Source organism: Cydia strobilella, chromosome Z (genome assembly GCF_947568885.1).
Source record: "Cydia strobilella chromosome Z, ilCydStro3.1, whole genome shotgun sequence".
Classification (NCBI taxonomy): Eukaryota; Metazoa; Arthropoda; class Insecta; order Lepidoptera; family Tortricidae; genus Cydia; species Cydia strobilella.
The window spans coordinates 43,280,668-43,296,078 of record NC_086068.1 but is presented as its reverse complement, the minus strand read 5'-3'; the positions used below and the strand labels follow the sequence as shown (position 1 = coordinate 43,296,078).

The 15,411-nt window shown below is 39.5% G+C and overlaps 2 protein-coding genes across 2 annotated transcripts in view; both read left to right on the top strand.

Moving 5' to 3' along the window:
• LOC134754971 (uncharacterized) overlaps positions 1-15,411 on the top strand; it is a 567,282-nt gene that overhangs the window by 324,720 nt on the left and 227,151 nt on the right.
• Positions 1-15,411, top strand: part of LOC134753770 (uncharacterized) — a 52,924-nt gene that overhangs the window by 21,213 nt on the left and 16,300 nt on the right. The window contains exons 10-13 of the mRNA XM_063689708.1: positions 1,321-1,416; positions 5,619-5,794; positions 7,092-7,214; positions 8,072-8,205. Of these exons, the coding sequence (XP_063545778.1) occupies positions 1,321-1,416; positions 5,619-5,794; positions 7,092-7,214; positions 8,072-8,205 (529 nt within the window). The remainder of the gene's footprint in view (positions 1-1,320; positions 1,417-5,618; positions 5,795-7,091; positions 7,215-8,071; positions 8,206-15,411) is intronic.

Sequence of the window (15,411 nt, the reverse complement as noted above, 5' to 3'; positions counted from 1 at the left end):
CTTTTTTTTTTTTCATATTAATATTTTCTTTCGGAACGATTATTTCCGAAAATATTGACTTTATCAAAAAATTGTTGTTGGAGACCGTTACTCGTATTAAAAGACCTATCCAAAGGTACCCTAAATATTTTTTTTTACTTTTTATGTTACCGTTCTGTCGCCATGCCAAATTGCAGCTTTCTAGCACTAACGATCATGGAGCAAAGCCTTGAACGCACAGACAGACGGACATGGCGAAAGTAGTTGCCTACGGAACTCTAAAAATCCGCGTGTATTTGGGTTTGATTACACCGCAATTCGAAACATTTCGATGTAGGTAATTGTCGGGGACGGAGCCCAAAAGGGGATTTTTGTGGTTACTCGAGCGCGGCAGATTAAGGTATAGTAATATCTTGCTACTCCGTGAGGTCTACCTTTACCACTTTTAGCAGTCTATGTTGAGCCGTTGGTTGGTAGGGGGTTCAACAAATCGTTAAGCAGATTGTAGATTTTGTCATTTTAGTTCAAATTAATGCTATAATTGTGCCATTATTTGTACGACAATTATTTGTACGCATTTCCTTAATCTGACAGTTAAAACGTGAAAATCGGGCGTCGAAATTGTGGTCGTCAGATTAAGGAAATGCGTACACATAAGTGTCATATTAAGTTACAGAAAAATTATAGCATTAACTTGGACCAAAACGACCAAATCCACAATCTACTTAACGAATTTTTTGACCCTCCACCAACCCCCCGAAATTTTAAAAAATCTGTAGACGCTTCCCTGCATGCTCGCTGAAAAAAAACTTTATATAACCTTTATTTCTTCTTATCATCTAATCTTTCGATTTCAATAGGTATCTAGTAGATACTATCTACGACGCTCGAGTGTAATGTGGCAAATGTCCACTTTCCGTGTTTAGCAGTAACGATTTGGTTTACTGCGACATAAACGCATATTGCTTGTGTCAGCGCAACCTAACATGTATATATATATAGGCAGGCATTTAGAGAATATACGTTCTTATACTATCACGCTTAACGTGTTTCACTACCTACTCCCATCACCTGCTCGAAACAACATAACAAGTTCAATCCTGTTATTTGACGAGTAACTACACATTTAGCATAAGCTAAGTATGTATGAAACAATTGACGGAGGTCCATATGACCTTTGTAAAAATGGTGGAACTGTACAAATCGAATGAATATGGTACATATATGAATACAGACCAACCAGTACCTAAAGTAAAATACTATCAAAGTTTCAGAGTACCTGGGATGTTATGACTGTCATGTGATTCGATTTCACACTGATTCAAATTCATTTCATTCCAGTGCGGCGTTAGAGACGGCGCTAGAGACGTCGCCAGCGACGGGGCCAGCGACGGCTACAGCATCGCCCACGACGCTCGCTACCCCGCTAACTGAACAGTCAGTGCATTTCTGTAAACATATCTACAAAACAAACTGACCACTAGTACATTCACATTCTTATATACGGTTACGGGGGTAAGCGTGGCATAGGCTCTTAGCACACTAGATACGATTCGCAATTTGCACGTCGTTCGCGTTCCGATCTGCGAGCGGGATGTCGCTATAATACGTGCATAGCGTTGTGTGTTGTGTCGCTAAACATCGGAGCTTAGTGCGAATTGTATACAGTGTGCTAAGCGCCATAGTCGACAGCGATTTTAAAAGCACACACTGTGCAAGTGTTATTTTAAACGTCATAATTTCATAGGAGTTTGACTTTTAAAAATAAGACTTAAGGGGCCCACTGACTATCAGTCCGCCGGACGATATCGGCCTGTCAGTTAGAACAAAAATTTGACAGTCCCGAACAACTGACAGGCCGATATCGTCCGGCGGACTGATAGTCAGTGGTCCCCTTTACACTGTGCTATCAAATCGCTGTCGAGTTAGCTTGGTCTGACTTTACGAACAATACTTAGTAGTGAAATTGTAAACAGGTTTTTTTTTTAATTAAAAGCACGTGACTTATATTTATAAGTCGAGTTTGTTTTGCAGACACCAGTAGGGGCGTAGGCCTACCACAGGAGGGGCGCGACAGTATCTCGCCCGCGAGATTGACTACTCGTCTTTTTCTAACTGTATTAATTAAAGAGGAACTGGTAGTCTAATAGGTACTGTCGCGCCAATCATGTGCTAGCCCGACGATGAAGGTGTTTATCTTGGATTCCATTAACTTATTCATAAAAAACATCGGGGAAAGTTCATTCTTATGTTACAAAAAAAAAATTATGCAAGGAACCCGGGGCAGAAATGATAGAAAAACCGGCCAAGTGCGAGTCGGACTCGCGCACCGAGGGTTCCGTACAAACCTGTAGGTATATGTATAAGTAAAAGTTCACCCATCACGACAATTGAGTCATATTTTTTACAAGCTTTTATTTAACTTGCAATGTACCTATGTAAGTATGTATGTAATATAATATGTATGTAACATGTTTGTAAGGGTCAAATCTTGCAAGTTATATTTTGTTGACCCACTTCCCGGTTTCCGATGAAGCTGAAAATTTGCATACATATGTAGGTCGGGTGACAATGCAATATTATGGTACCATCGAGCTGATCATCAGATCAGACAGGAGACAGGAGGTTGTCATAGGAACTCTGTGATAAAACAACGCCACCTAATTGTGTTTGGGGTTTTTAGAATTGTCTCGATGAGTATTAGTTGTCCGTGGAAAGAAAAGTACAGTCAGCGATAAAAGCTTGTACCAAAAATTAAATTTTTACCAAAAACTTATTTGATATGAATTTCAATTTAATACCTTTACGCGTTCATGAGGAAAGGGGTAGTAAGTTTAAAATTATTAAAAATATTTTTATTATATGATGTTACTAAAAATTTACGGTGTTCGCAATTTTTCCTTTATCTGTGCTATAAGACGTTGCTTCGTACCAAATTTCAAGATTCTGAGTTCACGGGAAGTACCTTGTAGGTTTTGATTCCCTTGCGAGTGTCGAAAATTTGCGGCATAAACGGTTGTATTGTTTGATTGCGTTGGCTTAGAAGTTTGATTTTTTTCACAGCTCCAAGGGAGAGTCGACCTGAGTATTTGATATAAATTCCAGCTTCATACCTCCACGCGTTCCTGAGAAAAAGGGTCTTGACAAACAGACAGACGGACGGACAACAAAGTGATCCTATAAGGGTTCCGTTTTTTCCTTTCGAGCGAGGTACGGAACCCTAAAAATGCTTTAATGTTAGTGCCTACAGTAGTCGTTTAATGGACCTTTAATATAGCCGGCGACATGTCAAACTAAACTCCTTATAATGATGCGGATCACGCGTCATTCATCATCTATAATGCAGAAACTCTGGAAAAATCGAACGACTCCAAAGTTATTTTTAACCGCCTTGAAAAAAAAGGAGGTTCTCAGTTTGACCCGTATGTTTGTATGTATGTTTGTTCGCGATTATCTCGCGTTTGGCTGAACCAATTTTGATGTGGTTTTTAGAAAAATGCTTGTTACATTCTGGACTTTCTGGGGGTTTTAGTATACATGGATGGATTGAAAAACCAATTTTACTCGTTAGGTGGCGCTGCTATCGGTATACCTATCGTCAAATATGATTTGCTGAAACCGATTTAGATGAAATTTTGTGTTTAGATGAAATAGTGGGACTTGGGAGTGGGAGTTGGAGTCGGACTGGGAGTGGGAGTAGGAGTGGGAGTGTCTATGCAAACTAAATCTTAGTTACAATACTACGATACGACGAAACATACCTATACCTAACAACATTTACAAATCGTTTATCACCAAAACGTCAAAGTTTCGTCGCGAATATCATCGAGATTGGCCCTCGCTACTAACCCCAAACTAAATGGAGAGCCTTATAACTATAAACAAACTAATATTTTAGCCAAAAATCTAAAATAAATGAGGTACCTATCACTAAAAAGTAAAAAATAAATTAAAATAAATAAAAAAATAATAAAAAATTTAAATAAAAAGCAACTGTCACTAAAAAGTTAAAAATAAAATTAAATAAATAAAAAAATATTAAAATTTTAAATAAAAAACCGGCCATGTGAGAGTCGGACTCGCGCACCGAGGGTTCCGTACTTTTTAGTATTTGTTGTTATAGCGGCAACCGAAATACATCATCTGTGAACATTTCAACTGTCTAGCTATCACGGTTCATTAGATACAGCCTGGTGACAGACAGACGGACAGACGGACAGCGGAGTCTTAGTAATAGGGTCCCGTTTTTACCCTATGGGTACGGAACCCTAAAAACCAACTATCAGCAGGCCTATAGAACTCTCCGCGCGAGCTCGGATTTATACCTACGACTCGCTTCCCGCCGGCGGGACTCAAGCTAGCCAGTTGGTTGCCACACGTGCTCACGCACGCACGTCACAAAAATATTATTTTTTGCCAAATTAGTTAGTAGTGCAAGAACTAATGAGTAAACTATATATGTCTTTTTTATGCAAGTAAGTGCAGCGTTCTTCGAAGTCTACAATTTTGGTTTGGCACCGCCTTGAAAAACTAAGTAATTGTCCGGATGGTTATGAATTTGCTTATTATTATGGTTATTACGTTATTATGTATTAATTACTTTTTGGCAGAAATTTGCTTTACGACGGGATAGGGACTGGACAAGAATAAGGGTGGGGTATATAAAAAATATTTTGTGCTTATTTCAATTTTTTAGATTCAAGGACCTGCTTGTCTAAAAGGCTCCTTCAGATGTGCCCCGAGTCAAGCTTGACATTAGTTTTATTAAATCATTTTACGGTTTAGACTCACTTGTTTTAGTCACTCGCGCGACATGTTTCGGAGAGCCTAGGTCTCCTTTCTCAAGCACTAAAAGTGCGAGCAGCGTTCACGACGACCGTGTGTTGCGTCCTGCCGCTGCCGCGCGCCGAGAAAACCGGTTGAGGGAAGTCTTGCGCTATCGTTGTAGGCGGGCACAGTGGTGTGTTTGGGTTTGGGTCACCTAGCACTTGTAGCGTCACACAGCACGAACTCACTATGTCCACTACACTGTCACAACACTCACCGGCATTCTGCTGAGGAATCACAGGCTTCCATGCTGGCGGCACAGCCCAGCCGCTATCTCAAACTAAAAAATAAAAAAATAAATAGCGTAAAATGATTTAATATTAGTATGTCTCACAACAGTTTAAATTCGATTGACATTAGTTTTGGTTTGCTTGTCAATATTACAGCTGGCAGTGGCACATCCTGCAGCCTGTAGTGTAGATAATGCAAATTTAACTGTAAATTTATTATTTAATTGGCTATTCTGATGTGTGTCACTGTGGGAACCAATGCAGAGTAAAATTATGTAAATTTCTATATAAAGGAACCACTGTTCGGTTCGAACTACCGAACACGTGTATCATCGATTACTTACATTCAGGGCTCGGAACCGGTATTTTTTTAAAACCCCGAAATAGCCCAATATTTTGAATTTTTTTATGCTCATTACGTAGGACTGAATCATGTATTTAGGAAACAATTTTGCATTATTAAAACGTCTCATTAAAAATAAAATTATAAACAAAAGAACGAAAAAGAACGTAATAATCTGTATGGAGCAAATACCGGTTTCCGACCCCTGCTTACATTAGTTTTTTTTTACATTTTAACAGATTGCAAGATGGACAAATTGGGTCATCGGGGCCTCCTTACCCATGGGATACCCTGGCCGCTGAGACGGCCCAAAACAGGGACATGATGCTGCACCAATTGAATCGCCTGCGCGCCGACATTGACCTCCTAAACAAAACCTTCTATGAGGCCATGCAAAGCCTCCAGAGCAAATTAGGTGCGATTTTGTTGGTTGTCGTTGTCACGTTCAGTGAGAATAAAACGAAGGCTAATGGTACCGAAAAGCTACTTAAGAGCCCGGTAACGATTTTAGAGGTAAGTAAAATGTAAAATTAATAGATTTAATCGTTGAAATTGTACACCTTTTATTACGTCATATCTAAATAGCAAGTATTGGTATTGGTCGTATCATCTTGCTTTTTAATATATAATGAAGTCGCGAGCGCGCGTCACCGCTAATATATGACGAGAAGAGGCAGTTTTTAAAAATTCATTAAAAATATTATGGTGGTAAATTGTACAAAATTATGTATAAGAACAGTCTCAGCAAATGTTGTAGATTGTTTAAGTATCAAAATTACGTTGAAATTTAGTCTGTTTTCAGAGAAATTGTCACTTGTTTTGAAGTAATTTCTGGAGTAAATTGATTACGTCTAACTTTCATTAACACTACTTCAAAGTCATAATAACAAAAATGTAGTCTATTAAAGGTGGAGTACAGGATATGTGTAATACAAAATTAACATTTTTAGCAGTCCAAACTTTACGAAATTTACAAATAAGACCGACAAAATCAGTACTTTACGCGCGTTTACCTAAACGTCCATCAGAAGAAAAATAATTAATACTACTTTAGTGAGTCCGTTTTCAAAAAAAAACTATTAAACGGCAAGATGAGAAGATGTGCTAATAGAAACCAGTTCTTGTTATTTCTATTACGTAACAAACGGTGTACAATTTCACCGACTAAATGTATCAATTATACATTTACGATTAAAATCGATACCGGGCTCTTTAGGGTCTCCGGCAAGCTCGGTTCTCCATACAAACGTAGTTACGCTCTCATTTTAAAACGACTAGCTAGATTGCTCTGAAACGTTGTACTTACAATAGGATAAGATATACCTATGTCTGTAATTAGTTTATGTAGCTTCAGATACCATAGTTAAAAAATACAGCGAATTAAAGTTTTTCATACAAAGCTTGTTTTTGCTTTATTTCCATTGTTGTATAAATTTGAGCTATATAAACTAATTTTAAACCTAGATATACCTCATGTCATTGTATGTGTAAAGTTTTATTACAATCCAACACGTAGTTTTAAAATAAGAGCGGAACTACGTTTGTATGGGCAGGTGCAATTCGGCCGAGCTTGCCGGGGACTATAAATAAATACTTGTATGATTGTAACGTGCGCTATTGGTTCTATATGGTACAAATGGTAAAATTTTGGCAACACTCACTTATTTCATGTAATAAATATTTGTCTAAACATGTAATAAATATGTGGACAGATCTAAAGGAACAAATCCCACTGCCGCCACCGCCTCAGCCTGCCCCAATAGAAGAGCTTCTTCCCCCGCGTCCTTTGCCCGCGCCATTATCATCACCAGAACGACCACCAACCACCACGGATGGTAATCTATTGAATTCAGTTTTTTAAGGCATTCTAAAAACTATTTATTTCTAGATGTTACTGACAGACCCCTCTGCAGGACCTGCATGGAAGCAGAACATACAGATTTCTGGTAGAGCAGGGTCAGGTTGGTACACCAAAACAAAAACCTATGTAACTCCGTAAAAGATGAATAAAGTCTAAGGAAAAAAGATGCCTCAGAAATTAAGAAAAATTGATTCTTTCAGTTTCGTTTTACGGTTTCGCTTGTTATTTAACACATATCAGTGAAATAGTGGGGCAAAATCATATAAAAATAATAAATACAAATAAAAAAATCATATACATATATACATTTTTTGGTATTTTTATACTTTCATTTTTGGTTTTAATCGTGTGTCGATAAATGGCAGTGACACTAACGTTTAAACGAGCAATTCTTGTATATATATTTATATATTTCGGGGATCTTGGAAACGGCTCTAACGTTTTCAATGAATTTGCTATAAGGGGGTTCTCGGGGGCGAAAAATCGACCTAGCTAGGTCTTATATCTGGGAAAACGCGCATTATTGAGTTTTTATATGACTCCCAGATATTATACTATATTCTTACAAGGTTCAAGGAAATATGCAGTGCATGTTTAAATCGCGGAAGCCAAATTCGTTCGTCCGCAGACTCTGACTTTGCTTAGCTAGAGTAGCACGTACTTGACGGGCGAGACTCGGCGTGTTCGGAGTCTGCTTATTATAATACCTATTGTACCTAATCGTGAAAGTTACCTCTGTATATAATATATATTCCCTTACCTGGTAAGTAAGTAAGTGCCAATTACTCTGAGCATCATTTTACTGAACTTTGTTTACCGGGACGATTCCAGCCCACAGTGCGCCAGCGTCGCGTGGGTCGACGGGAATATCCGCGGCCCTCACAGACCGGCTGGCGCAGCTCGAGCGTCGCATCAAGGAGTGCTGCGAGAGCATGGGCAAGGACAAGGGAACCGTCCAGGATCAGGTAACGTGCACAACACATGGAGCGTCGCGTCCTCTGCACCACGGAGCGCCATCGAAACTTTGTATGATAGCTAGTGCAGCGTAGTGTAGGTAAGTAGCTCGACCTTGCACAATGGTCTTTGCCCTTCCTCCGTCAACGAAATCAACGTAAATAGGGAGTATTACTGCAAAATTCTGCCCCCGGAGTCTAGCACTAGTTTACCTATCGAAAACCATATATAGAGCTTAAACAGTTTATTGACAAGTTTTCACTATGACGTTGATTGATGCAGCAAGGCGGTTTGGTTACAGATGGCCTACCGCGAAACGCGAAAATCGAAATTTTGTTATCTGTCTCTCTATCGATCGAATATGCAAAGAGCGATAGTGAGGCAGAAACTGAACTTTCGATTTTCGTGTTTCGCGGTAGGCCCTGTGATTGTTGCTAGTGACTAGTGACGCCCTCTACGCAGAGTTGCGCGTAATATTCCCTATTCACTCTGGTTCCACTGCATCTTTCTCGCTGAAAAAGCGTGTATCTGCTTTAATTATAAACGTTGTATTGTGAACACGATTTCTTTTTTTTTTAGAATAGGTACCTAATCTTGAGCGTCGCGAGGGTTTCAGACACGAGGGTTAAACAAATTTAGCCACCGAGTGGAACACAAAATTTTTCACCACACCAACACGGGGAAAATACTAACAGTAAAAAAATAAGTAAAAACTGTAATAATTTAATTTCAATTCTTTAAAAAAAAGGGAACCGCCTTAAAAAAACCAACCCACTGAAAAGCACAAAATAATAATCCAACAGAAAGACATGTTTAGTTCTTGCACTACTAACTACTTCTCGTATTTCTTTTTCTATTTGGCAGCGAAGAAAGTTTTTGTTGGTTTGGCACCGCCTTCAAAAACTAAGTCATTACCCGGATGGTTATTAATTTGCTTATTATTAGGTATTAATTACTTTTTGGCAGAAATTGCTTTACGACGGGATAGGGACTGGACAAGGATAGGGGGTGGGGTATATAAAAATTATTTTGTGCTTTTCAGCGAGTTGGTTTTTTGAAGGCGGTTCCCTTTTTTTTAAAAAACAATTTAAATTAAATTATTACAGTTTTTACTTATTTTTTGTTTTTTCTTTTAATTTTATTTTTATTTATTAAATTTTATTTTTTACTTTTTAGTGATAGTTGTTTTTTGTTTCAATATTTTATCATCTTTTATTATTTATTTATTTTATTTTACTTTTTAGAGATTTATTTTAGATTTATAGATTTTGGGCTAAAATATTAGTTTGTTTACAGTTAGGTTCCACATTTAGTTTTGGGCTAGTAGGTACTCTAGTGTAGGCGATGGCCAACCTCGATAATTATTCGCGACGAAACTTTAACGTTTCTGTGCTAAACGATTTGTAAATGTAGTTAGGTCTATATTATGTTTCGTCCTATTGTAATTAAGATTAAACACATCGCTTCAAACCGCTCCTTAAGAGTCCTTATTCCTACAAACGAGCGTATTTTGCAAAATGCCTCCTTTTTCATTCAACATTACGACGTAACTATTAGTATTTATTCAAAAACTGTTAACGTTCTTAAATAATCATTTCCTAAACTAGCGGCTGAAATAGTTAAAGTTTTCATTTTCTCTTTTTAAACCTAAAATAAATGAGTTTTCTTGGGAGTATTTTTCAAAATTTGCAGTGAGAAGTGTCGTTTCGGTTGCCAATTTTGCAGTAAACCAAAATTATTTGGTACATGAATTATTACAATTCAATTCACCATATCTTGTACGAGGGGCTGAAATGTTTGAAAATCAAAGATTCATTTAAAAAGATTGATAAAATACCTTCAAAAGACAACAGGGTCGCATAATATTTTTTTATCGCAAATTGTACTTATATTTTGCCCTCGAAATAATATTATAGCAAACTTTAACTTTATGTAAACCCATAAAAAACATAACATGTCAAAAACAAAACACAACACATAGGAACTATTTTGCCGTAAATTTAAATATTTTTAAAAGACGTATAAATCACGCTGCACGGACGCTGCGCGCTCAGTCTCCGCCGAGCGCGCTTAGGGGACGGACCTGCGCTCGATCGTCAGGCGTTTGTTGCGTTCGTAACCAGCGAGCTAGTTCCGAGAAGTGGTGTATACTGCGATTAGAAAATCTTGATCCTTAGGTGATGAATGTAATCATAGGTACATTTTATAGCACAAATATTAAAAATTTTCGCCTAGGTGATCGGGTCTGTTCAGGATGTATTTTCTTTCTTTCAAAGATTACCCTATCGTTCGCTGCGGAACGAACGACTGGCATCTTGGCTAGGCACCCAGGTTTAGGTACCAATAGTTTACATTAAAACCAAATCTATAGCTGGCCACTGTAATGGGTAATAGAAACGCGTTCCATATGTGTTTCGCTTTGCAGATGACCAGGGTGCCTAGCCAAGATGCCAACTGTTAACGCTCCGTAGCGAACGAAACGCAACCGTCTCTGTCACACTAATATGGAAGAGTGATAGAGAGAGATTACCCTATCGTTCGCTGCGGAACGAATGACTGGCATCTTGGCTAGGCACCCAGGTTTAGGTACATATAGTTTACATTAAAACCAAATCTATAGCTGGCCACAGTAATGGGTAATAGAAACGCGTTCCGTATGTGTTTCGCTATGCAGATGACCAGGGTGCCTAGCCAAGAAGCCAACTGTTTACGCTCCGTAGCGAACGAAACGCAACCGTCTCTGTCCCACTAATATGGAAGAGTGATAGAGAGAGATTACCCTATCGTTCGCTGCGGAACGAACGACTGGCATCTTGGCTAGGCACCCAGGTTTAGGTACATATAGTTTCGTTAAAACCAAATCTATAGCTGGCCACTGTAATGGTTAATAGAAACGCGTTCCGTATGTGTTTCGCTTTGCAGATGACCAGTGTGCCTAGCCAAGAAGCCAACTGTTTACGCTCCGTAGCGAACGAAACGCAACCGTCTCTGTCGCACTAATATGGAAGAGTGATAGAGAGAGAGATTACCCTATCGTTCGCTACGGAACGAATGACTGGCATCTCGGCTAGGTAATCATCATCTGGAAGGTAGTCATCTGGAAAGCAAAACACATACGGAACGCGTTTCTATTACCCCATTTCAGTGGCCAGCTACGGATTTGGTTTTAAGTGGTTTTAACGTAAACTGTAGGTAGGTTTACCGCAAGATATTGGGACCCACACGTCGAGAGGATGGAACCTGGAGACTCCGCAAGAACCAGGAGGTTGTAGATCTGGTGTCCGAGCCGAACATCATCGGAGAAACGAAAGCCGCCAGGCTCCGATGGCTCGGGCACGTAGTCCGGATGGGGGAAGATCGCGCAGTCTGGAGGGCGTACTCTGGAGTACCAAGTGGCCGGAGACCGTCTGGACGCCCTACGTACACTGGAGAGACGAAGTGCAGAAAGACCTCAGCGAACTCGGCGCCGTCGACTGGACAGAAACGGCTTTGGACAGAGTAGCATGGCGGTCTTTGGTGTCGGAGGCCAAGATCCACTTCGGGTCGTCGCGCCACAGCAGTAAGTAAGTAAGTAAGTAAGTAGGTACTAAACTCGAGTGCCTAGCCAAAATTCCAGTCGTTCGTTCCGAAGCGAACAATAGCGTAATCTCTCTCTTGGCATCTTGGCTAGGCACCCTGGTCATTTGGAAAGCGAAAGACATACGGAACGCGTTTCTATTACCCATTTCAGAGGCCAGCTGCAGATTTGGTTTTAATGTAAACTATAAGTACCTAAACGGTTGGCATCTTGGCTAGGCACCCTGGTCATCTCTGGGTACATGTATGTATATTTTCTTAACATAATAAACTGAAATTACTACTACCATGCATATAAAGTGAAATAAAAGAGTGGCTATAACAATAAAAATTAATGTTACTTGCTATTGAAATCGACAACGATCAAGATTATTCTTCTCTACGTTCAAAACACGTTATAGTTGCCGGCGCTCGCGTACCGCGCGTCAACGCCATCTATTGAGTGTTATTTCGTGAAATCGATGCACGCTCCAGGGAATAAGGGCTCTTAAAAATCCTCCATTCTTGCGCGTTGTGGTCGAACGTGAGATTGCCGCCATAAATCACGTTGGCGCTCGCCGCCATCGTTTCTAACAATTATTTCACTAGTTTATCACTTAACCAAATATTGTGTTTGTGATTTAATTATAATTAAAACACTCGGATAGCAATGTAATGGACATGTATTTTACGGCAAACTGACATTTGATATATTTTTACGAGCTACCTACATTTACCAAAATACTACAGTTCTATCTTGGGTACTGCTCTCCCAAGTGCACATAAATACGTGTCGGAAGACCAAAACAACGTGTGCCTATGTTGCACCAAACCTGCGTTTCACTAGGTACAACCAGGGTTCAGCATCAGCTCAGCTCTATGTACACTAAAACCTTCTCCAGAATGTAACAAACACTTTTCTGAAAACCGCATCAAAATCGGTTCAGCCAAACGCGAGATAATCGCGAACAACATACATACAAACATACGGGTCAAACTGAGAACCTCCTTTTTTTTGAAGGTGGTTAAAAAACAATCAAATCTAAATAAACGTTAAAAATATTTATCATTCGACATCATTATTTACAAGTAACTGTCAAATGTTTTTTTTAGGGTTCCGTACCCAAAGGGTAAAAACGGGACCCTATTACTAAGACTCCGCTGTCTGTCTGTCCGTCTGTCACCAGACTGTATCTCACGAACCGTGATAGCTATTAGACAGTTGAAATTTTCACAGATGTATTTCTGTTGCCGCTATAACAACAAATACTAAAATCAGAATAAAATAAATATTTAAGTGGGGCTCCCATACAACAAACGTGATTTTTTTTGCCGTTTTTGTGTAATGGTACGGAACTGTTCGTGCGCGAGCGCGACTCGCACTTGGCCGGTTTTTCTAGAGATACTTGACCCCGCTGCATGTAAAATTCTATGAATGGGTCAATCATTACTCTACGCTGACTTTACATACATAATAGTGTACATTGTGACATCAAAATGATTTCTAAATGATGTCAGTCGCCCGTGCGTCTCGCTTGGGCCAATACATGTACGGACAAGTACGAGCGAGCGAGCGAGCGAGCGCGATATCAATTTGATGTCAATGTAAGTTTGAATTGGTCTCCTGGAAATTGACGCCCAACTTGGCAACTGAAATCAGATTATAACCCCAATAAAGAAAGTGCATTCAGATATTTCAGATTAAGAACGAATCACATTTTCTGATGCTGGCCGGCGCCCCGCAGTCGAGACAAATACATTTTAAACCTTAAAACTAAAGCATATGTAGCATATTATGTTTCCAGTATTCTTACGTTTCGCCTTACGTATCTGTATAAGAAATCCCTCTGTACCTATCTCTAGCTTGGCTGGATCATTCTCAATCTAGTGGCTTGGATCTAATATTACCTGTAGTGGACGAGGACAAGATCGAACTCGTTCACACCAAAAAACAATCACTGCGAATAAATTCAAATAAATATCAAAATCCAGTTGAGAATATAAAAGTTCAAATTGGCCTTATTTGTCTGTACAGTCGCTACCAGATACATCGGAGAGGCCTAGGTGCTTTTTAGGTTTCCGTACCCAAAGGGTAAAAACGGGACACTATTACTAAGATTTCGCTGTCCGTCCGTCTGTCTGTCCGTCCGTTTGTCACCAGGCTGTATCTCATAAACGGTGATAGCCAGACAGTTGAAACTTTCACAGATGATGTATTTCTGTTGCCGCTATAACAACAAAATACTAAGAACAATAAAATAAATATTTAAGTGATTTTTTGCCGTTTTCTGCTTAATGGTACGGAACCCTTTATGCGCGAGTCCGACTCGCACTTGGCCGGTTTTTTGTGACATACTTTTATTGCTGGCTGTAGTCCTTCTCATTTGCATGTCTATCGAGTAAGTACTTGTTGAGACCTTTCTGACCTATAATGAGCCTACTCGTAAACTCGATGTGTTTGTGTTTTTCCGTCGAGGAGTTCCTTTGGCTATACGAGTACCTACCGGCTGCATCATCAGATCACCTCCATGTCAGCATAGTATTGCATTGTCGCCGTAATTACGATAGTATTCCAAATTTCAACTGAATCAGATACCGGGAAGTGGTTCAAATTTGAGTTTCTAGATTTTTATATTTTATTTTTATTTACACAAAAGGTACATGCATTTGAAGCACTATACAAAGAAGATAGGTAGGTATATAATATAGGCAGTGAAGCTAAATAAAAGTGTGTAAAAAGTCAATTCTACCAGCCAATACAAGGAAACAACTCAAAATTTGCATCAGATTACTTTGCCACACATGTTTATAAATTGCAACTTTCTCATCAGTTTTTGAACAACCAAGAGCGCCTTTACCAGCTGGTGTGGTGAAATAGTACATTTCGATGCTAGTGCGGAAGGTACGTCTTTACTTCTGAAGAATGACATTTCCGCACGTGTATCGAACGACGCTTTTTAATACAGTTGCGAAAAAATAAGAAAAACAACAAGTAAGGAATTCGAAACTTTTATACTATTAATTCTGTGACATCATTGACATTGACATTATGAAGAGGTGTTTTTTTAGCTTTTATAGGCCAAAAAATGTTATAGAAGGGAAATGCTTGGAACACAATTTTTGACTTCGTAGCTTTGTTTGGACTATTTGGGGGTGGACATATAAAAAGTCCCTGGCCGTAACCCTGGTGCTGGCGGGGAGAGGGGGGTTTGAAGGTTAGGGGGTAGTAGCATTTCCGGGTCCGGGTCTGGGTCCGGATCCGAGTCCGGGTCCGTGTCCGGCTGTCCGGGTCCAAGTTTGGGTCAGAGTTCGGTCCGGGTCCTGATCCGAGTTGGGGTCCATGTCCAGACCCGGGTCCGGGTCCGAGTCCGGGTCCAAGTTTGGGTCTGGGTCCATAAGGAAGAGAACAAATCGCCAAACGTGAACTATGTGTCATTGAAGAGTTCCATTCTGATCATCATCAGCAGTTCCACTTAATCAAATGTCACTTTTTTAAATGTAAATGCTGGATTTGTTGATGAAAATACAAAAATCACAATATGTATGCATTTCACATTTGAGGAGTTCCCTCGGTTCCTCATGGGTCTCATCATCAGAACTCGAGCTTGACAAAAATATGCCTTAAAAACTTAAGTTGCTTAACAAACATAAAGAAGAGGACA